At 32.2% G+C, this 21,657-nt stretch overlaps 4 protein-coding genes and 1 long non-coding RNA gene across 7 annotated transcripts; 4 read left to right on the plus strand and 1 right to left on the minus strand.

Annotated features, from left to right (window-relative positions):
* The first annotated feature begins 30 nt into the window (after window positions 1-30).
* LOC107365536 (UNC93-like protein MFSD11) lies at window positions 31-7,664 on the plus strand. 2 transcript variants are annotated; one of them, XM_089270290.1, is made up of 9 exons: window positions 31-256; window positions 528-2,401; window positions 2,466-2,647; window positions 5,128-5,207; window positions 5,269-5,556; window positions 5,730-5,795; window positions 5,963-6,070; window positions 6,137-6,323; window positions 6,639-7,664. In XM_089270290.1, exons 2-9 carry the CDS (start codon window positions 2,315-2,317, stop codon window positions 7,024-7,026), a joined length of 1,386 nt encoding a protein of 461 aa, XP_089126416.1. In that variant the 5' UTR covers window positions 31-256; window positions 528-2,314; the 3' UTR covers window positions 7,027-7,664. The 2 variants fall into 2 exon arrangements, with proteins under 2 accessions (XP_089126416.1, XP_015788544.1); XM_015933058.3 differs by having other exon boundaries at window positions 2,070-2,401.
* A 10-nt stretch (window positions 7,665-7,674) lies between these two features.
* LOC107365538 (uncharacterized) lies at window positions 7,675-9,178 on the minus strand. The gene is made up of 4 exons (XR_003082862.2): window positions 9,068-9,178; window positions 8,645-8,972; window positions 8,407-8,554; window positions 7,675-8,331 (listed from the first exon to the last, which is right to left on the minus strand). It is a non-coding gene; the product is annotated as an uncharacterized LOC107365538 (long non-coding RNA).
* A 144-nt stretch (window positions 9,179-9,322) lies between these two features.
* Window positions 9,323-13,912, plus strand: LOC107365468 (choline transporter-like protein 2). 2 transcript variants are annotated; one of them, XM_015932977.3, is made up of 17 exons: window positions 9,323-9,789; window positions 10,035-10,113; window positions 10,234-10,315; window positions 10,410-10,541; window positions 10,614-10,695; window positions 11,052-11,084; window positions 11,186-11,318; window positions 11,385-11,468; window positions 11,552-11,929; window positions 11,997-12,174; window positions 12,272-12,398; window positions 12,474-12,579; window positions 12,674-12,805; window positions 12,870-13,013; window positions 13,079-13,244; window positions 13,311-13,395; window positions 13,472-13,912. In XM_015932977.3, exons 1-17 carry the CDS (start codon window positions 9,639-9,641, stop codon window positions 13,576-13,578), a joined length of 2,199 nt encoding a protein of 732 aa, XP_015788463.3. In that variant the 5' UTR covers window positions 9,323-9,638; the 3' UTR covers window positions 13,579-13,912. The 2 variants fall into 2 exon arrangements, with proteins under 2 accessions (XP_015788463.3, XP_089126415.1); XM_089270289.1 differs by lacking the exon at window positions 11,052-11,084.
* A 1,885-nt stretch (window positions 13,913-15,797) lies between these two features.
* On the plus strand, window positions 15,798-18,026 carry LOC107365467 (choline transporter-like protein 5). The gene is made up of 5 exons (XM_089270292.1): window positions 15,798-15,932; window positions 16,022-16,107; window positions 16,359-16,449; window positions 16,514-16,657; window positions 16,724-18,026. Exons 3-5 carry the CDS (start codon window positions 16,412-16,414, stop codon window positions 16,848-16,850), a joined length of 309 nt encoding a protein of 102 aa, XP_089126418.1. The 5' UTR covers window positions 15,798-15,932; window positions 16,022-16,107; window positions 16,359-16,411; the 3' UTR covers window positions 16,851-18,026.
* Window positions 18,027-19,316: 1,290 nt separating this feature from the next.
* LOC149094505 (uncharacterized) lies at window positions 19,317-21,353 on the plus strand. Its single transcript, XM_089270291.1, has one exon. It carries the CDS (start codon window positions 20,398-20,400, stop codon window positions 21,316-21,318), a length of 921 nt encoding a protein of 306 aa, XP_089126417.1. The 5' UTR covers window positions 19,317-20,397; the 3' UTR covers window positions 21,319-21,353.
* The last annotated feature ends 304 nt before the right edge of the window (window positions 21,354-21,657 follow it).

Raw genomic sequence — 21,657 nt, forward strand, 5'->3', positions numbered from 1 at the left:
TTCTTGTTTGCTGTTTCTTTAATAGATCTAATCAATAAACACTCAAATTTTGATAGTTGTCAACGTTTCTTATTTATAACTTAACGATTCTCAAATACAATTATGACAAAAATACTATAATTAACGACAGTTCTGTTTGATCCTCTTTTTTGGATTCCAGGATAGATTTATTTGACTAATTCGGTTTGTATTGTATTGGGCTATCTTCAGGACCTACGGAAGCAAACAATGGCAACCCTACGTAAAATAAGAGAAAGTAAGTTCCATGCTTATTGAGTTATCATGTTTAGCTCAACTATTTTTTAAATTTTAAAAAATGTCATTATCCTGTGATTGTTGGTCATTGACTTTGGTGCTTACATATCGTTTGTTATCTATGGAAATGAAACAGATTGTGAATATACTTTGAACATTCAATTTATCATATGTTTTCCCATCATGTTCAATATCTCATGAAATCTATTCTTAGCAGTTGTTAATTTGCTCACAACTGAATATCACTGAAGTAATTCTCGGTTAATCCTTAGTCATCTTGATGGTCAAGGACATGAGTACTGTTGAAGAGTCATGGTCAAATAACTGGATCACAATTGAGTTAAAGTTGAAAGTTTTCCTAATGATCATGGTTCATGTTATCATCATCTAAAGGACACATTAAAAGCTCAATCATGAGAGGTTAATTAATAATCTAATTGGCAAATTTAAAGAGGAGAAACATAAATCAGCAAAAACAAACAAAAGAATCAAAAAGGCGACTTAATTGCTATGGAAATAGACGGAAGTTTTCCAATTTACTATCTATTAACCTGTTTCCAATAAAAGTTAATATTGAACTGATCAAACAATGCCAAGTTGACATGAATGTATCTTTTGCAATCTCACCTTGAACTTTCCCTTTTTTGCTGTTCATTTGAATTATCAATCAATTCAAATGGCTCAAGGAATTATTTCATCTGTAAATAAACCTAAATTATCATATCCACATGGCAGGAGTAAAGGTTGATTATAAACCGATGAACCAGCAAACCAAAGGTCTTAAGCAGTTCTTGATCCAAGCTATCAAAGAAGCTTCAAATCTCTGGTTAAAAGGATATTTCAAACTGAACCAGCAAAGCTCATCGCTCTGTTCAACAATCAGCCTCATTTCAAGGAAATTATTGAAATCTAATTTAAGGTTAATGTCAAGCAATATTGTAATTTCAATTGATACAACATTTATTGGTAAACAAATGTAAACCCTCAGCGTTTCATAATTATGTACTTGATATTAACACAGCTTGAATCGGGAAAACTCCATTCAACTTGTCTTATCAATGGGCGAATCCAATTATCCTTGATTCCAAATGATTAGTGAAAACATGATTATTCACTAATCAATTAAACGTTCAATAATTAAACATTGAAATGATAAAGACAAATGTATTCAATTCCATTGGAACCCAAAATTTCATTGCATGATATTTACATCATTTTTTCCCGCCTATCATCGTCATCATCATCCACCTTTCTTCAATCTAATCGTCGCCATTTATTGTCTTTCTCCCTCCATCATCACCTTTATTTAGTTGATGATTTACAATTTACAATCAACACTTTACCTTCAACTAGTTGATGGTTCAACAGTAAAGACATAAAATTGAACCCAATAGATGGCGACTATTATTAAACAATCAACCTAATTGTGCGCAAATTTTGTCAACTGCAACATTGAAAATTACAATTATAATTTTCCAATCCACTTTTTTTTCTTCTTCTTTTCACTTTCCTTACCCAATTCAAATTGTTGGTTTCACTTTTTTGTTGTATTTCATTATTTATGTTAACCACTCGATACAGTCTCAGGTTCCTTAACCAATCCTCGATCCATTCAATGAATTATTTTTGTTTACTTTCAATCTAAATGTTGAAAATCATTGCCAATCAAAGTCGTTTTAAATGTTCAACAACTGTGATACAATGACCATCTCTATGGATTAACCTGACACCAATTGCAATTCGCAAATCTCTTTTAATTGTGATTCTCTTTTAATTACCTTTTTACTTCTTTTAACCTTTTCTTCATCGACCAGTTTACCGACGAGTCCGTCGTAAATACAACCCACAAAGTCACCAGTACGAGCCCATTCCAGGCGAAACCAGTCCATCGGCCAACCAAACATTTTCCTCAACTTCACCTTCAACCTCTGGATCATTTGTAACCGCACGTGAAGACATTTCACCGCAATCACTGTTGTCAATCCATCAAGTTGATTCCTTATCGTCTACCTTGTCATCATCCAGCGATCCCTTGATTCCCAGAATCCGTTCATCAAACATGGATAAGCATTTCTTCAACATATTAATCCTTGGCTTTTCATTTCTACTTTTGTTTACGGCCTTTCAAACCGGTGGAATGATCCAGGCAAGAACCCAAACCAAACAATCTTAATCAAACAATCTCAATTAACATTCCTCTCTAATTGTAGGAAACTGTTGTTAAAGGAGTTAATCAAGAATATGCTAAACAATGGAATGGCCATTCATGGAGTGGATATACATCGCTCTCAATCGTCTATCTAGTCTTTTCAATAGCTAATTGGATTGCTCCGTCCATTGTTGCCATTTTTGGACCTAAAACCTCAATGATTATGGCTGCAGTCATCTATTGGTTTGTATCAACTCTAATCACTTGCCTTTCCATGTTGCTCAAAGTTGACAATTTAATTTCTTATCAATCTCAATCAACTTTTCATTTCTCCTCTCATCTTACAAACTCACCTTTACAACCAAACTACACCAATCATTATCATTATCGTTCTTTGATTGTTGCTGGCTTGGTTAGTGTTGATTGAGACCACATAAATGACTGATTGGGAGAAAATAAAAACAAATTAAAATGTTAAAGTTTACCGTAAAAAAGCAACCACGAAAAAATTGTCACTTTTCATCGCAATTGTTGGGAATTGTGACAAAAATCAAAGTCAATTGAGAGAAACCTTTTTCTCTACCTTTTTTGCTTCTTTGTTTTTCCCTCTAAATCACTCATTTTTTTCATTACAATTGATTTAAAGAGCAAAATGAAATGAAAAAAGGGAAAACATCTTTATTAGCTTTTACTGTCGAGATGATTTGTTTTATCTTGTCAACTCACAATCAACTGAATTCCCTGCAATCAACAGATTATCAATAGATTTCCGGATCATTTATTTCAGAAACATGTTCTAACATTAATTTACCTCTTTTCTTGCCATTAATTTTTACCTTTGATTACTTTATTGTTCATCATTCCGTAAATCTTGAATCATTTCATTTTTTTTTCAACATTAGTCAATTTACTGTCACTTGATAGCGACAATTGAATCTAAATCGTTCTTTCATGTTTCACTAAATAACAATTGTATTTACTTGTTTATCAATTAGGATGTTGAATTAGCAAATTAATCAGATAATTCACTGATATTTATATCATTAACATTTATAGCTTATTATCCAATATGTTTATTGCTTGAGACGGATTATGATTTGCTTTTCAATTTTTACCAACAGTCGATTGAACTTGACTTTCAATATTTACATTTTAACTTGAATCTTGCGCCAATCTTTAAAACCTTAATTGCTCCGAATGTTTATTGTTTTTGTTTTATTGGGACAAAACAATCAAACCTTTGATTTAGGAACTGAGTTAATGACAAAAAAATAGATTTGAAAGCAAACAGTTAAAGACTGAATTCGCTGAAAAGTGTCTTGAAATGTCTTCTTGAATTTCATAGTCGATTCATATTGTGTTGTGATTTCACTTTTGAAAAACATTTTAACCCAAAATTGGGTTTACTTTGGTCAACCAAATTGCCTGTTTGATTTAAAAGCTGATTAGCTTTTCTTTCCTTACAGTTTGAGTTTTGTATCTACATGATGGGTTCAATCATGTATAACTTTGATTGTGAGGTTTGAGTGTAAATTGTAACTTTAGTTGAATACAAATAAGCTAAAGGGTCTAATAGTGTTAACAACGAAAGGAAGTTAATTGGAAGCTTGAATCAAATTGCGTTGATTAAGTAAATTTGAATTAATTACAAGGTAAAACTAAAAAATGTAATTAGCTGTTGCTTTACAACTGTCAATACCATTGATAATTTGTATTGTACTTCCTTTGAAAAACTAATAATTGCCTTGATAATCAATTGACAATCATTTGTGATTTAATTTTCTGGTCTCACAAGATTAAATCATAGACTAGTAAAGGCAATGGATTAAAACATCATCAGACTGCTCCTAGTAATTTGATGAAAGTGTCTTTTATAATAACATTGTGTGTTGCGATTAATATCTTGCTTGTTGTCTAATTAATTGTTAGCTATTTACAATCAAATGAACGCCCAACCTTTCCAAGGTCCCAACAATTACCTTTAAACAATTATCAAAAATGTAATCCTAAATCCATTGCCTGATATGAAGGTTTTCCCCTGTCAATTAAAATCCAAATGTTACCTTTAACTGGATCTATTATCATATTGACGTAACCAGAGAATCTCAAAATTGAAAAATGACTAGCAAAGGAACAATAATTATGGTGATTAAATGGCTCAACAGCAATTTAAATTGTAACATCATTTTCTTGATCCAATTTATTCCTCATAACTGGTTAAGTGTTTAAAATGGGTTCCAGGGTTGCTCACCTTGAACAGATTAATATTTCTGTGGTTAAATTGAAGATTCAAAAGTCACTTTCTCTGTTGAATCTCATTTTGGGTGAAATAATTTTTACTATTGTTTTGTCTGATTGTCACTCAAATTGTTGCTTTATTATCAATTGTCTTGATTTTAAAGGAAACAACAATTTGATAATGATCAAGATCAGGTCAATCTGGTTCAGTTTCTTTTGTTTTTTCCCATCAAGTGACTTTTCTCGATACTGTTGAATATTCCATGTTAATTTATTCAACAATTTACCCAAATCCATCTTGTTTTGTTATCCAATTAATTTGTTGGCAATGAAATGTGTGTCGATAATCAGTGTTAATTGCATGCATTTCTAATTTTAATGATGAATCAGGTGAATTTAAATATTTCGATTGCACTTTGAGTTTAGGAGTATTTCCATGAATTTCAACTAATCATTAATTATCTTTATTGTTATCTTTTTCACAGTCTATACATTGGTTCCTTTTTGTATCCACTTTGGTGGACATTGTCAGCAGCTTCTGCTGTTCTTGGTCTTGGAGCAGCCGGTAAGTCATTATTAATTATCACAATCAAAGGTTCACTAATTGTTTATTTTTAATTGTTTAGTTATATGGACTGCTCAAGGAAACCTGTTAACATTAAACAGCAATCAAAGCACCATTGGTCGTAATAGTGGCGTGTTTTGGGCTCTTTTTCAAGGAAGTCTTATCTTTGGAAACATTTTCGTTTCATTCCAATTTAAAGGGATTGACATTATCGATGAAAAAACTCGTCAAACGACTTATTCTGGCCTCTTAGGAGCTGGAATCGCTGGAACCATTTTAATGTTCATGTTGAGAAGCTATCCAGCATCTGAGACTAATGAGAAGCCTGTTGGCCCTGTTCAAGCTCTTTGTAAGTTTGAAGCAAAGTTAAAAATAACTGAATTGCCTCTTAAATCAGACAATATTTCTGAATTAATAACATTTTGAAGTCTCTGTTTTGTGTTTACGAAGCATGGACCTGAACAGGTTAAATTGCTACTTAAGATGTTGTTTATTGATTGTTATTTTTATTTTTATTTACAGACGATTCATTTACTCTATTCAGAACGAAAGCGATGGTTTTGATGTTTTTCACTTTTGCTTACACAGGTAACCTGTTTACCAAATCGAGAATAACAACATTCTTTTCCATTTATTTTCATAATTTTCATAATTTTTAAATAACGAATTGAGTGAATGTTATTCCAATTATTAATGGCCAGAAGATGTGAAAACCTTGAACTAACGTTGATATATTGTTACTTATTTTGATTCAGGGATAGCACAATCCTTCATTACTGGAGTTTATGTCAATTCAATTGGGTTCACCAAAGCAATCGGTGAAAACAGGAAAACCTTTGTTGGAGTTGCTGGTTGTTTGATTGGTAAGAAGTTTCTAGTGCTGAATAATGTTTCAGATTCTAATTGTTCTATTTTAATTTTAACTTTAGGTATTGGGGAAACAATTGGTGGCGGAATCTTTGGTATTTTCGGTAAAAAGACGGCTAAATTAGGACGAGATCCAATCGTATTCTTTGGGTTGATTTTACACATTGCCGCTTATGCTGGAGTCTTCATCAATTTACCCTTTAATGCCAATTTGGGTGACACAGATGAATCTTCGATTATTCCTACAAGGTATTAAATCATTGAAATATAACTCACGAACAAAACAATGATACAAAAACGAGATTTTTATGGGAATCGATTGAATTTTGTTTCATTTGTCTATTTCACTGGAGATTGATTAGTAATAATTTATTTAGCATTATTATTTATATAATCAATCTTTACGTATAAGCATAAGTATACTTGATAAATGAAAAACAATTTTCAGTTAGAGTAATTGATCAATTGACTTTGAAAAAAATTATTTCCTCTAATTCCCATAAAGCTTGTTCAATTATTGATATATTTTTGACCTCTCTAATCAATTTTCTCATTAATTTACAGTTTACCATTGGCTTTGGTCTGTAGTTTCCTCCTAGGACTTGGAGATGCTTGTATGAACACTCAAATTTATTCACAAATCGGAAGCTTCTATGAATCAAATTCAGCGCCTGCTTTTGCCATATTCAAATTTGTGCAATCATTATTTTCTTCGTTATTTTTCTTCTTTACCAGTGAAATAACATTGAACATTCAAATTTATATAATGGTTGGCACAGCAATACTCGGGTCGATCACATTTTTCATTGTTGAACAAGCAGCTCGTCGTAAATCAAGATCTGCTGATATAACACCTTCGATTGCAGGTGACGATGTAAAGGACGGAATAACAAATCCAGCTTATGTTAAGGATACAATCGGTCAAAGCACAACAACTTTGGTTGTTCCTTGATTCAAATCATTGAAATCACCATCAGCATATCATTGTTATTTGATGGTTAAACTTATATTGCCATTGTAATTATTTTGATTGTTATCTAATGTTTATATTTCGAGATTTTCAATCACAAGAGTATTTTGACCATTTTTATATCTTTTTTGTAAGCTTTAAACGAAACAAAGTTAAATATATTTTGCTTTGGTTTTGGTCAAAAGCAATATAAAAATGGCTTCCAAGTTGAAAAGTAACATCACCTCAAGTATTTGATCCCAAAATTGGAAATAGTATTGATTTTTTGCTATTACCTACAATTATTTTTTAGTGACTTTATTTATCTGGATTATAAATAATTCAAATTTGTTGGTTTTGTTACTTTTCACCATTCCGTGTTTGATCAACACAAGTTAACCCAAACTGGTGATCAAATGGCCTTTTCCTGAAATCGATCTCATCGACTATTTTCTGATATTGTACATTGATTGCAATTGAAATGTATCATTTCAATGTCTATCAACTCTTTTTTTTGTAAACAAGATTTCATTACATTCGGCTCAAAGGGTCGAAGAAAGTTCTCTTTTGTTTTCCAATCTTATTTTGATGAAATTTATTTTGTTAAAATTATTAAATGACATTAAATTGTGTCCAATCAATCGATTTCGCTTCAATTTTTTTCTCAAAGGTTTCTCAGCAAATGTTGAGTCAATAATGGATCGACTCACAATCAGTAAATTTATATTTCAAGCCTTAACTGTTCACTTGCCCAGAAAATTACACTTCACGTTCAACAGATGAACAAATTTCAAAAGTAACATTAGCATTGTAATTGTTGAACAATAGAAAGTTTTTGTCAATCAATAACAATAAATTTTGTAGTTTTAAATTTCACTTTAAATTTTTTTAACTTGATTATTCACTGATAATCATTATCGAATTGACTGTCAATGAAATGAATATCTCGATTATAAGCATAACAACATAATGAAGTAATTATAATAATAGATATAACGTTCATCTGGATATTTGAATCACTTGCGTGACTAAATTTAAATAAAATGTTAACGGTTTGAAAACATGAGAATCAAGGTTACACATGTATAGATGCGAATATTGCACTTTGTATTTTTATCTTTATCGGAATGGTGTTCATTTGTCATAATTGTTATTATCCTTTTCGATTCCATTTGAAGAAAATTAATATTGGGATAAAAGTGTAAAACAAATCGATCCAAAAGATATCATTCTAATGATGAAATTGCTTCAAGGATTTCCTATGACTCGGCTCTTCTTTCCATGTTTCCAGAATATTGCTCCTTTGAACTATAATAAACAATTTATTATTAAAAGGTTAGACTTTTTTCACTTTATATTGCTCGTTAGTCGATCAGGTCCTACCTTAATGATTGAAAACTGTCTCGCTTATTGATTTGATTGTACAACGAAGAGATATCAATGTTCATCAAATTGATTGGGTGTATCCAATTGAAGAGACGTTTAAATTCAATCAGCAATTATATTAGTAATGTTGTTGCATGTTGCTCATCTATAAAGACAGATAAATCATAAAGAAAAAGAAAAAGTTATCAACATGTGTTTTGTAAATACTCTTGTTATGGTTTTACTTAATACTCACTTGAGATCTTTTGATTGACCTGTATTGTTGAACTTGGTACATTATAAATCAAATTTACTTTGATTATTTTGTAAATTGAGCTACAAGTGGTTTCAGACCATTGAACTGCTGGCTATGACCATTTGTGTCTATTGAGGTACCGAATCAGGAATATGTTTCATCAAGTACACCTTTAACGTTTCTATCATATCTTGAAACATTGTTATCATTGTTTTTATCCTTTTGATGTTGGGAATAAATATTGGAATGAATCACGAATCCTTTAACCAAAGGAGAGGTTGGATAGGAGCAATTGATAAGCAGTTACGTCATTGATCGATCTTTAAATCTATTATTTTATCACAAAAAATCACTAATTAAGCTCAAATGAAAATAGTGAAAACATTAAAAATATATACAAACAGAGTTTAGTCATTAGCATACAATTTTAAACAAAAACAAGTTGAACATAAAAGTTAACTGTAAGTACACCGTAAGCAAATTAAACAAATGAGTTTAACGTAAATGAAAAGATAATAAAATAAACTAAAAAAACTAAAAAATAAACAATGAGCAGATGGTGAATAATTTGATCAATAGATGGAGTTAAATGCAAAATGAGAAAGAAAGAGCAAGAGCAAGAGAAAGAGAGCGAATCTTTTGGAGTGAGTTAAGAGAGCAAACTTTACAATTTGTTTCAGAGCTTTCATTTGGTTCAGTTGAAATTCTACTGAATTTTTTCTCTATTTTCCTGTGAGCGGAAGTTATTTTATCTTGTTTTCCATTACTTTCCAATCTTTAATCTGCGCTTAAATCATGGAAATAATAATCTTTATTCAGTAATATCAAATTTGCTCTATAAATGGATTAGTGGATATTAGGAGTGATCTTTTCTGTTAGAGTGTGCCTCCATCTTCACGGGTTTCTTGCTTTTAGTGCAAGTGTTTATAGTGCTTATTCACATTTTCCTTTTGTTTTCTATTCTACTATTGAGTCATTTATCTTTAAATGAACTATGACTGAAGAAACTGATCCAGATCTGCCCGAACCTTTTGAATATGATCCCAGTTTTCGTGGACCTGTTAAATCACGAAGCTGTACTGATCTTTATTGTCTTTACCTATTCGTCATTTTCGTAGGAGCCTGGATTGTTCTTGCTGGTGTGGGTAAGTTGATCTTGTTGGTGTTAATTATGTTAATGTTGGTGTAACAATGAGAACATTAACATTGATGTGTAAACAACACTGTCTCCATATTTGCTTTACATTTTTCAAGAGAAATGGCGTTTCATGTTTAGACAAAGAAACTATCAGCGCAATATGTACATACACATTTCAAGCAACTTTCTCTATTTTGATTTTAAAAACTTAATTTATTTTTTATTCGCTTGTTTTTAATCTGGTTTTTCCAGCTATACGTTTCGGTGACCCTGAAAGAGTTATCTATCCAAGTGATAGCTTTGGACGAATCTGTGGTAGAGATGAATTAATGTAAGTTAATAAATGCTCAACTGTTTATACTGTGTTTAATCTAATTAATTTATCATTTTCAATGTTCAAATTTTTTTCTTTTTCATTTCATTCATCACTCTTCTGGACGATTAATAACAGAGATAAGCCTTTTTTATACTTCTTCGACATTTTGCAATGTGCAAAAATCAACGCATTCAGCAAAGGTTGCAACACAACTCAGGTATCTTATTTATCGCAAAGAATTTTTTTGCTTTATTGATTTTTAATCGAACCACTTGTTGAATTGCAAAACTAAAGCTTTCTTTCTTTCTTAGGTGTGTGTAAAAAAATGTCCGGACTTTACCGAGAGCTTTGTAAAGTATCGTGATCCAATCTTTTGGAATGCCTTGACAAATCAACAGCAAGAAATAGTCCGTCGAAAATTAATCTGTGATTATGAAATTAAGGTTGGTTTTACTTTTTCTGTTTTTCAAATATTTTCATTGCTCACATAACTAAAATTTTTGAATTTCACGTAGATTAATGAGATTTCCTTGGATAAAATACCCGATCTTTTGCGCACAAAACGTTGTGGTAGGATTTACTTCAAAAGTGAACCATGTAAGTACTGAAGTTCGCTAATCATATTTCCATTTTAGGCAATTCAAATCATTTATTGCTAACCTTGATTGTTCAAAAATGATTCCAATCATTTTTACCAATCTGTTATGATTTGAATGATACTTCAAAAATTTTTATCTTTTAAAATTTAGAATTAATGTTTTATTATATGTATTATCTATTAATATGCGATCTTTTTATCTAACTCTTTTGCTAATGTTTTAATGTTGCGAAAACAACTCATCTCACATTTCTTGTTGCTTTATCGTCTCCAATTTCCTCCCGACCCCATTTAAATCCAATTCTGTCCCATCCCACTGCGTCATTATCCGCTTCTCAATCCTTACCGAAAAAAGTCTTAAAACTGCCGTCCAAGACGAGTAAACAAGGTATATAGAGCATTGACCATGGTAACAACATGGTTGATAACCCTCAAAGATCAATTATCATTGCTTTTGTTTTTTTTTGTGTGCTACATTAAATTCTTTAGTTGTTGGTAGATGTGTTCCAGATGCTTTGTCCTATTCAAATAAATCTAAAACCATCATCGGTGACGATGGAGATAACATGGTTGGGGAAAATGGCCTGCCAATAAATGCAACAATGGCTGCAAGAGCTGGCAAGTAAGAAAAAGATATTTCAACCGATTTCAATTCAATTTATTTATTATAATCTTTTCTTTTTTCAAGGGGATTTTCCAAGATGCTCAATCTATCTGATATTTGGGATAATACAGTTGAAGATTTAGGACTTGTTTGGAAACATATTTTAATGTAAGATTTTGCCATCATCTTCATTCAGAATAACTTTTGTTAAGCTTAATATCTAATTTTATTTTAATTATACGTTTGCTTAGAGCACTTGCTATTGCTATGGTTATCTCATTCATTTGGATTCTCCTGCTCCAAATCATAGCCGGTCCAATGGTTTGGTTTTCAATGTTTGCAGTACTGGTCTTGTCAACTCTTGCTGTTCTCGGCTGCCTTAAACGCTATTTTTGGCTCAAATCTTTAACACCAGACGAATTGGATGATACAGATATATACACTGCTGATCTCAAAATTGATTTCTCTGATATCATTCGAGTAAATTTACATTCTATTTTGATGAACAAAAAGACATGGCTTGTATTTGCGATTCTCTGTGGAATCGTCTCTTTTTTACTCGCCGTTACATTTGTATTCCTCCGTAGTCGAGTTAATATTGCCATTTCACTCATCAAGGAAGCCAGCAAGTAATATAACAAAACACACGATTTGATTTTGAATAGGTTTTTAAATATATTTTTCTTTACTTCCTAGGGCTTTAGATCATGCTAAATCTGCTCTGTTCCTTCCTTTTGTGCCATACATTTTACAAACTCTAGTCATCCTCATCGGAATATTCGTTGCCATCATGATAGCCGCAGTTCAGAAGCCAACGTACCGGATTTCCGGTACCAATCACACTTCAGAAAAAGGAATAAGATGTGACCCATTTGTAAGTTAAATTAATGAATTTGTAAATTTTGTCCATCTTAATTCACTTGGAAAACATATTTACTTTTGTATAATGTTCTTAAATTGCCGTTTTTCAGACATATAATGGTACTGATGACTCAAAATGTGAAAAGTTTATTCCTTTTTCCAATACCATTCTCAACTCTGCTCACTTCTTCAATCTCTTTATGACTTTTTGGCTTCTGTTTTTCATCAATGGAATGGGTAAATACTTTCTCGATAAATGAACTTTCTTTCATTGAAACAGAGCTCTAAAACATTATCTCTTTTCCTCTGCAGTTAAATTTATCCTGGCTGGAGCATTTGCCGCTTATTATTGGGCTTACAATAAACCAGATGAAATTCCCTCATTTCCAGTTGCGACAAGCACTTATCGAGCCTTTAGGTGAATAGCTTACTAATTGTTTGAACATTAATGTGTTTAACTTATTGATTGGCTAATTCAAATGTTTATTTTATTATTCTTAATTGCTATTCAGATATCATGCTGGGTCAATCGCTTTTGGATCGTTAATCTTAGCCATATTCAGAATGATTAGAGTGGCTATTGAATATGTTTACGAGAAGTGTAAAATGTACACTGATAATGCTTTTGCCAAAGCGATTATGTGGTAAGTGAGAGTAGTTTGTAGCTGTTTTGTTCAAATTTGTAATTTTTCGATTTCTTATTCAAAGGACCTGTCGTTGCTGTTTCTGGATGCTGGAAAAGTTCATGCGTTTTTTGAATACCAATGCTTATATTATGATAGCTGTTCATGGACAATCTTTTCTGCCTGCTGCTAAAGAAGCATTCTTCTTGTTACTTAGGAATGTTGTCAGGTAAATCAATTATTGATGACAATTTTCTGTGCATAAGATTTTCATTGGGTGTTTCTCTTTTTCAGAGTTGCCGTTTTAGACAAGGTTGCTGATTACTTACTTTTGATTGGAAAGCTTGTGGTCACAGCATTTATGGGTCTAGCAACATTTTTTTACTTTACCAAAGGATACGATTATGATCTCACTTATTTCACACCTCCTGATATAAATTATACTTGGGTTCCTGTGATTGTAAGTTTGAATTATTTTCTATGGAATTGTTAGAAATTTCTATTAATTATTCATTTCATTACTTAGGCTGTTTGTATTGGTACCTACTTCATTGCTGATTGTTTCTTTGATGTATATGAAATGGCAGTTGACACTATTTTTCTATGTTTCCGTAAGTGTTTTTTACTATTCAAGTTGCGATTTTCGTTAATTACTGAACATCTTTATTCATTCTTTTTCATGTATAGTCGAAGACTGCGAACGTAATGATGGCTCACCTTCAAAGCCTTATTTCATGTCTGAAGAACTCATGGAAATTTTAGAGTATCGTAATCAACCCACCTCCCAATTTTGAAACGTTTGTCAAACTGATTCGTTTATTTTTTGAACCCACCCGAAGCTCATTCCATTAATTGTGCGCACAATATTTCTCCCATTCAATGATTATCTTTAACTTAATCATCATCTCATTCGCAAATGAAGAAACATGTCCAGGATTGAAAACAGAAAGAAACAATTGTTAATCAATCTATATGAGTTGTGACTCTTTTCTAATTTAGTTAATTATGTAAATTACTAATGACTTGTATGATTGCATTGACTGAAAAACTGACCGTAACAGTTTGCAGCCAAAAATTTCAATCTGCCATTCCATTTTCTTGAGCATAATAAACCATGAAAAGTTGATGCAATATTGTCTCAAATAATATAATGTGTTAGGTCAAATCAATTGTTTCTTTGAGTTATTTATAATCAAGTTTCTAAGCAACATCTTCATTATGTCGATATTTCCTCGGAACAGCTATTTCAGCTTGATTACTTTCGATTATTATTGATTTAAAGGAATCAATGATGCAGACTCAGGAGAAGTGTGAAGTCAAATAATGAAATGAATAGTTGATACATGGATAAGATTTCAAATTAAATAAAATTTATTGCTGAATTAATATTAGATTTATTATCAGATGCTGGTTAAACATTAATTATTGAGGATTTCACTTAGACAATGAGAAAAGTCTGCATAAGAGGAAGAAGAGGATGTTGGAGACATTGGCAGTTCTATTGGGATAAGAGATTCCATTAATGCTGGTTGAATTGGCATTAGAGGTTGATATAAAATTAGTGGTTGGAAAGACATAGATGATTGATTAATAAATTCCAGTGGTGGTGATGGTGGCAGTTGTGGTTGATCCCTCGATATTACAGGTCCCAGTGTTGTTGACGGTGGCGGTGGTGGTGGAGCCGAGTTTTCTTTGCTGCCTTCCTTCTTGGCTTTGGTTCTACGATTTTTGAACCAGTTTGAAACAATAGAACGAGTTAATTTCCATTTTTTAGCGATTTCGTCTTTTGTGGTGTGATTGGGAGTTCGACATTTAGTGAACTCGGCTTCAAGTCCTTGTATTTGTTGTTTGGTGAAAGTATAACGTTGTCTTCGGATTCGTTTTTCTATACCAACCATGCTTAACGCAAAATCTAATTCATTGTCAGTTGAAATTGTTTTTAAGTCCGTTGGCACTAGAGTTGGTACATCACTTTGTTCATTTGAGATCATCAACTGAGGATCTTGGTTGCACTCTGGTAACACAATAGATGATAATTTTACTGGTGTACCTTTAGAACGACGGTTTTTGAACCAAGTCTTTATCTCTTCAGCATCTTTTCCCAAGTCATGGGCGATTCTAAGTCTAACATGATAATCAGGATTTCTACAAAGAAAATATTCACTTTCTAAAAAATGCACTTCTTGTTTAGTATACACAACTCTTGGCTTTCGTCGCCTTTGTTGTACTGTTGATGAGGACATGATGATGATGACACTTGAACAAAATATAATTTAAATGAATGAAGGAAAGAAACAGTGAAAGTCTTGACATTAAATGAAGTCTCCTTTCGAAACTCGGCCCTTTTATACCGCCCCTCACCCTCAGGTCGAAGTTGAATCAAATGGACGAATAAAAAAAAGGTCAACGCCTTTTCCATTATCAAAACTCAACAGTGATCCTAATCCTTTTTTGTGTTTTTTAGGCATTTTAATTACTTGAGACTGGCCTCTGGTCATAATAATCTTTACTTTTTTATTAATAATTGAAGCCCTGTTTTTTAAGCACTTTAAACTTCTTATCTCGAAATTACTAAAAAACAAAACAAAAAAAAGGAAACGGAATTTTCCGAATATTGGGTAAAGAGACACCTAAATTAACATGAGATTCGATGATATCCTTCGGATTGATTTTTCACATTGTTTCTTATGCCTTAGTCTTCATCAATCTAACTTTTAATGTTAAACAAATGCCCTTTCGATTATTCTATAAGCTCTTAGATCATTCAAGTATAATACAGTTGAAAATTCAGGACCTGTTTGGAAACATATTTTAATGAAAGATTTTGTCATTATTTTCATTCAGATTGACTTTTGTTAACCTTAATATCTATTTTATATTAATTAGCATTTTTCAGAGATTCTTACTCCAAGTCCTAGTTGGTATAATGGTTCGTTTCTCAATATTTAAAGTACTGGTCTTGTCTACTCTTGCTGTCACTTGATAAATGAACTTTCTTTCATTGAAACAGAGCTTTAAAACATTATCTCTTTTCCTTTGCAGTTAAATTCATTCTTGCTGGAGCATTTGCCGCTTATTATTGGGCTTTCAATAAATCAGATGAAATTCCCTCATTTCCAGTTGCGACAAGCACTCATCGAGCCTTTAGGTGAGTAGTTAACTAGTAATTTGATCATTAATGTATAAATTGATTAACTAATTTCAATGTTTATTTTATTATTCTTAATTGGTATTCAGATATCATGCTTGGTCAATAGCTTTTGAATCGTTAATCTTACAAGGGAAGGTTCGCAAATCGCAAAGTCAGATTTTTTACAAACTTGGTAAATTCATAGATTATAGCTGAAATAACAAGCATACCCGAACATTTGATTCGCAACTCAATAGTTTTTTCAAAAACAAAATAAAATTTATGTTATGAACTTGTTTCATCATATGTTCCTACTGTACAAAAAATTTCAATCATTTTGTATTTCTTAATATCCATATGCATTATATTATAATATTATACTAATGATGAATGATAAATTTGAAAAAAATCTCACTTTACGATCTGAGAACCTTCCCTTGTTAGCCATATTCAGGGTGATTAGATTCGATATTGAAACTGTTTACGAGAAGTGTAAAATGTACACTGATAATGCTTTTGCCAAAGCGATTATGTGGTAAGTGAGAACAGTTTGTAGCTGTTTTGTTCAATTTTGTAATTTTTCGATTTCTGATTTAAAGGACCTGTCGTTGCTGTTTCTGGATGCTGGAAAAGTTCATGCGTTTTTTGAATACCAATGCTTATATTATGATAGCTGTTCATGGACAATCTTTTCTGCCTGCTGCTAAAGAAGCATTCTTCTTGTTACTTAGGAATGTTGTCAGGTAAATCAATTATTTGTGACAATTTTCTGTGCATACAATTTTCAATCGAGTGTTTCTCTTTTTCAGAGTTGCCGTTTTAGACAAGGTTGCTGATTACTTACTTATGATTGGAAAGCTTGGTTTTACATTAAACACCGCAATGATCAAGGTCTGCATAATAAGAGGATATAAAGAATTCAAAAGTATCGCGTAAATGAAGTGAAAGATTAAGTTTAAAATGAAATATAATTTATTGAAAGTATTTTATTATACATCGTTATAATTATTGATATAATCAATAAAACTAGTGGTAAAGTCCTCGAAAGGAGAAGTGAATGTTAAAGAAGCTTCGGGTTCTATTGGGATATCAGGTTCCATTAATTCTTGTTGAATTGGCATTAGAGGTTGATAAAAAAATAGTGATTCAAAGGAAATTGATTGTTCATCATTTGATTCCATTGGTGGTGATAGTGGCAGTGATGGTTGATACGTTGATGTTGGAGGTTCCGCTATTGTTGGAGGTTGTGGATCCATTGATATCGCTGGTTGATAGGCAATTGGAGGTTGAGTTGGCGGTGGTGGTTGTTGATAAGCCACTGGTGGATATTGATCAAATGATATCAGAGGTTGATAGGTAATTGTTGGTTGAGGTGGAGGTGGTCGTGGCGGTGGGGGAACTGAATTTTCCTTTCCGTAAGTCTTCTTGGCTTTGGTTCGACGATTTTTAAACCAATTTGTGACAATTGCACGAGTCAAATTCCATTTTACAGCAATTTCATCTTTCTGCCAGTGTTCTGGATTTGGATGTTGACGGAAAGCTTCTTCTAAACCTTGTACTTGTTCTTTACTGAAAACAAATCGCTCTTTTCGGCCTCGTTTATTTTTACCAAGCACATTAAGACTAACATGCATCTCGTTTCCATTTGGCACATCATATTTTTCACGTGAGATTATTATGTTTTGTACTTGATTACACTTTGGAGACACAATTGAAGATTTTTTTGCTGGTGTACCTCTTGAACGGCGGTTCTTAAACCAAGTCTTTATCTCTTCAGCATCTTTTCCCAAATCATTGGCGATTCTAAGTCTTTCATTATTATCTGGATCTTTACAATGAAAATATTCACTTTCTAAAATATTTACTTCTTCAGCACTATACACAACCCTCGGCTTTCTTCGCCTTTGTTGTACTGTTGATGAGGACATGATGATGATGACACTTGAACAAAATATAATTTAAATGAATGAAGGAATGGAACAGTGAAAGTCTTGACGGTGAATGAAGTCTCCTTTCGAAACTCGGCCCTTTTATACCGCCCCTCACCCTCAGGTCGAAGTTGAATCAAATTGACGAATAAAAAAAAGGTCAACGCCTTTTCCATTATCAAAACTCAACAGTGATCCTAATCCTTTTTTGTGTTTTTTAGGCATTTTAATTACTTGAGACTGGCCTCTGGTCATAATAATCTTTACTTTTTTATTAATAATTGAAGCCCTGTTTTTTAAGCACTTTAAACTTCTTATCTCAAAATTACTAAAAAACGAAAGAGAACTTTCTTCGACCCTTTGAGCCGAATGTAATGAAATCTTGTTTACAAAAAAAAGAGTTGATAGACATTGAAATGATACATTTCAATTGCAATCAATGTACAATATCAGAAAATAGTCGATGAGATCGATTTCAGGAAAAGGCCATTTGATCACCAGTTTGGGTTAACTTGATGTTGATCAAACACGGAATAGTGAAAAGTAACAAAACCAACAAATTTGAATTATTTATAATCCAGATAAATAAAGTCACTAAAAAATAATTGTAGGTAATAGCAAAAAATCAATACTATTTTCAATTTTGGGATCAAATACTTGAGGTGATGTTACTTTTCAACTTGGAAGCCATTTTAAATTGCTCTTGACCAAAACCAAAGCAAAATATACTTAACTTTGTTTCGTTTACAAAAGCTTGCAAAGAAAAGAAACTTGAAATTTTTTAATTTCGATTCAATTTTCAATGTTAATGGAATCCTTATTTCGCGTTCATTCAACTGTACTTTTTGATCAAAGTTGACTTGATACTCAATAAGAGTAAAACGAATCATTAGATCAAGATGAGTAAATTATAAGTGCCAGGGTTAACGAGAGCCCGTTAACTCACTTTTTAATGTTCAGTCTCAGCTAACCTTAAGTTCACCGTTTTTCAGGATTTCTTGCGTATTCACATATCGCAAGTTTCTGTGAATTAAATATGCTTTCTTCTTTTGTCTTTATTTACAAATTGTGAATTTTGTCTAAGTTGTGTGGAAAAAGTTCGGGAATATTCAAAGAATCTTCATTTTTTCTTCGGAAATGAATTAAGGAAGTTTTTAGATAAGTGCTAATAATTCAATTCAAGATCTTGTGAAAACTCGAGATTATTTTTGCGACTCAAAAAAATTGAATGTGATGCATTTCTTTACTAACCAGAGCCTGACTAGCTTCCTCTTATTGGTTGATTAAGAAAAATCTTTGGATTGGCGATTTTTAAACTTTAATTTGTAACAATGGAAACCAATGAAGCCGAAATCGTACCGAACTGAAAATTTTATATTTGACTGCTTCACGTTCAAGTTAGTCCCCAACTTTTTGTCCACAGGTTATTTAAATTTCTAAAAGTGTTGACAGGGAAATACTCGGGTTGATTACATTTTTTATTTTTCTAAAATGTATGACACAAAAGAAAAGAACAGAGCAGATTTATCATGATCTAAAGACCAAGGAAGTAAATAATGACTACGGAGGAATACAAATGTAACGGCAAGCAAAAAAGAGACGATTCCACAAATAATCGAGAATACAAGCCATGTTTTCTTGTTCATCAAAATAGAATGTAAATTTACTCGAATGATATCAGAGAAATCAATTTTGAGATCAGCAGTGTATATATCTGTATCATCCAATGCGTCTGGTGTTAAAGATTTGAGCCAAAAATAGCGTTTAAGGCAGCCGAGAACAGCAAGAGTTGACAAGACCAGTACTGCAAATATTGAAAACCAAACCATTGGACCGGCTATGATTTGGAGCAGGAGAATCCAAATGAATGAGATAACCATAGCAATAGAAAGTGCTCTAAGTAAATGCATAATTAAAACAAAATTAGATATTAAGCTTAACAAAAGTTATTTTGAATGAAAAGCTGACAAAATCTTACATTAAAATGTTTCCAAAAAAGTCCTAAATCTTCAACTGTATTATTATACTTAAATGATCTAATAGCATATAGAACAATCTCAAAGGCCTTTGAATCACCCAAATTAACATTAAGAGTTAGTTTGATTAAGACTCAGGCATAAAAACCATGTGTAAAATAAATCCGAATTGAAACTCAGATACCAATCTCAAACTTATATTCAGGTATCTTTTCACCAAATATTCGGAAGATTCCGTTGCCTGTTTTTTTTTTCGTTTTTTAGTAATTTCGCGATAAGAAGTTTAAAGTGCTTAAAAAACGAGCTTCAATTTTTAATTATTAATAAAAAAGTAAGGATGATTATGACCAGAGGCCAGTCTAAAAAACACAAAAAAGGATTAGGATTACTGTTGAGGTTTGATAATGGAAAAGGCGTTGACTTTTTTTTATTCGTCCATTTGATTCAACTTCGACCTGAGGGTGAGGGGCGGTATAAAAGGGCCGAGTTTCGAAAGGAGACTTCATTTAACGTCAAGACTTTCACTGTTTCATTCCTTCAATCATTTAAATTATATTTTGTTCAAGTGTCATCATCATCATGTCCTCATCAACAGTACAACAAAGGCGAAGAAAGCCGAGGGTTGTGTATAGTGCTGAAGAAGTAAATATTTTAGAAAGTGAATATTTTCATTGTAAAGATCCAGATAATAATGAAAGACTTAGAATTGCTAATGATTTGGGAAAAGATGCTGAAGAAATCAAAACGTGGTTCAAGAACAGACGCTCAAGAGGTACACCAGCAAAAAAATCTTCAATTGTGTCTCCAAAGTGTAATCAAGTACAAAACATAATAATCTCACGTGAAAAATATGATGTGCCAAATGGAAACGAGATGCATGTTAGTCTTAATGTGCTTGGTAAAAATAAACGAAGTCGGAAAGAGCGATTTGTTTTCAGTAAAGAACAAGTACAAGGTTTAGAAGAAGCTTTCCGTCAACATCCAAATCCAGAACACTGGCAGAAAGATGAAATTGCTGTAAAATGGAATTTGACTCGTGCAATTGTCACAAATTGGTTTAAAAATCGTCGAACCAAAGCCAAGAAGACTTACGGAAAGGAAAATTCAGTTCCCCCACCGCCACCACCACCTCCACCTCAACCAACAATTGCCTATCAACCTCTGATATCATTTGATCAATATCCACCAGTGTTCTACCAACAACCACCACCACCAACTCAACCAACAATTGCATATCAACCAGTGATATCAATGGATCCACAACCTCCAATATTAATGCATCAACCACAACTGCCACCATCACCACCAATGGAATCGAATGATGAACAATCAATTTCCTTAGAATCACTATTTTTTTATCAACCTCTAATGCCAATTGAGTCAGAATCTATCGAAACTCATATCCCAATAGAACTCGAACCGTCCCCAACATTCACTTCTCCTTTCGAGGACTTTACCACTAGTTTTATTGATTATATCAATAATTATAACGATGTATAATAAAATACTTTCAATAAATTATATTTCACTTTAAACTTTATCTTTCATTTCATTTACGCGATACTTTTGAATTCTTTATATCCTCTTATTATGCAGACCTCGATCATTGCGGTGTTTAATGTAAAACCAAGCTTTCCAATCATAAGTAAGTAATCAGCAACCTTGTATAAAACGGCAACTCTGAAAAAGAGAAACACTCGATTGAAAATCGTATGCACAGAAAATTGTCACAAATAATTTATTTACCTGACAACATTCCTAAGTAAAAAGAAGAATGCTTCTTTAGCAGCAGGCAGAAAAGATTGTCCATGAACAGCTATCATAATATAAGCATTGGTA

The sequence above is a fragment of the Tetranychus urticae genome, chromosome 1 (genome assembly GCF_039701765.1).
Source record: "Tetranychus urticae isolate SD_2017Ah chromosome 1, NJAU_TeUrti_SD_1.0, whole genome shotgun sequence".
NCBI lineage: Eukaryota > Metazoa > Arthropoda > Arachnida > Trombidiformes > Tetranychidae > Tetranychus > Tetranychus urticae.

Bases quoted from the DNA above. Each gene is read 5' to 3' on its own strand.
- LOC107365536 (XM_015933058.3), top strand. From the start codon at position 229: ATGGCAACCCTACGTAAAATAAGAGAAA. The intron at 2,648-5,127 runs GTTTGTATCAAC...TCTTTTTCACAG, and splicing joins ATGGCTGCAGTCATCTATTG to TCTATACATTGGTTCCTTTT. The intron at 6,071-6,136 runs GTAAGAAGTTTC...TTTTAACTTTAG, and splicing joins AGTTGCTGGTTGTTTGATTG to GTATTGGGGAAACAATTGGT.
- LOC107365468 (XM_015932977.3), top strand. From the start codon at position 9,639: ATGACTGAAGAAACTGATCCAGATCTGCCCGAACCTTTTGAATATGAT. The intron at 10,542-10,613 runs GTTGGTTTTACT...AATTTCACGTAG, and splicing joins TCTGTGATTATGAAATTAAG to ATTAATGAGATTTCCTTGGA. The intron at 12,399-12,473 runs GTAAATACTTTC...TTTCCTCTGCAG, and splicing joins GTTTTTCATCAATGGAATGG to TTAAATTTATCCTGGCTGGA.
- LOC107365467 (XM_089270292.1), top strand. From the start codon at position 16,412: ATGTACACTGATAATGCTTTTGCCAAAGCGATTATGTG. The intron at 16,450-16,513 runs GTAAGTGAGAAC...TCTGATTTAAAG, and splicing joins TTTGCCAAAGCGATTATGTG to GACCTGTCGTTGCTGTTTCT. The intron at 16,658-16,723 runs GTAAATCAATTA...TCTCTTTTTCAG, and splicing joins TTACTTAGGAATGTTGTCAG to AGTTGCCGTTTTAGACAAGG.
- LOC149094505 (XM_089270291.1), top strand. From the start codon at position 20,398: ATGTCCTCATCAACAGTACAACAAAGGCGAAGAAAGCCGAGGGTTGTG.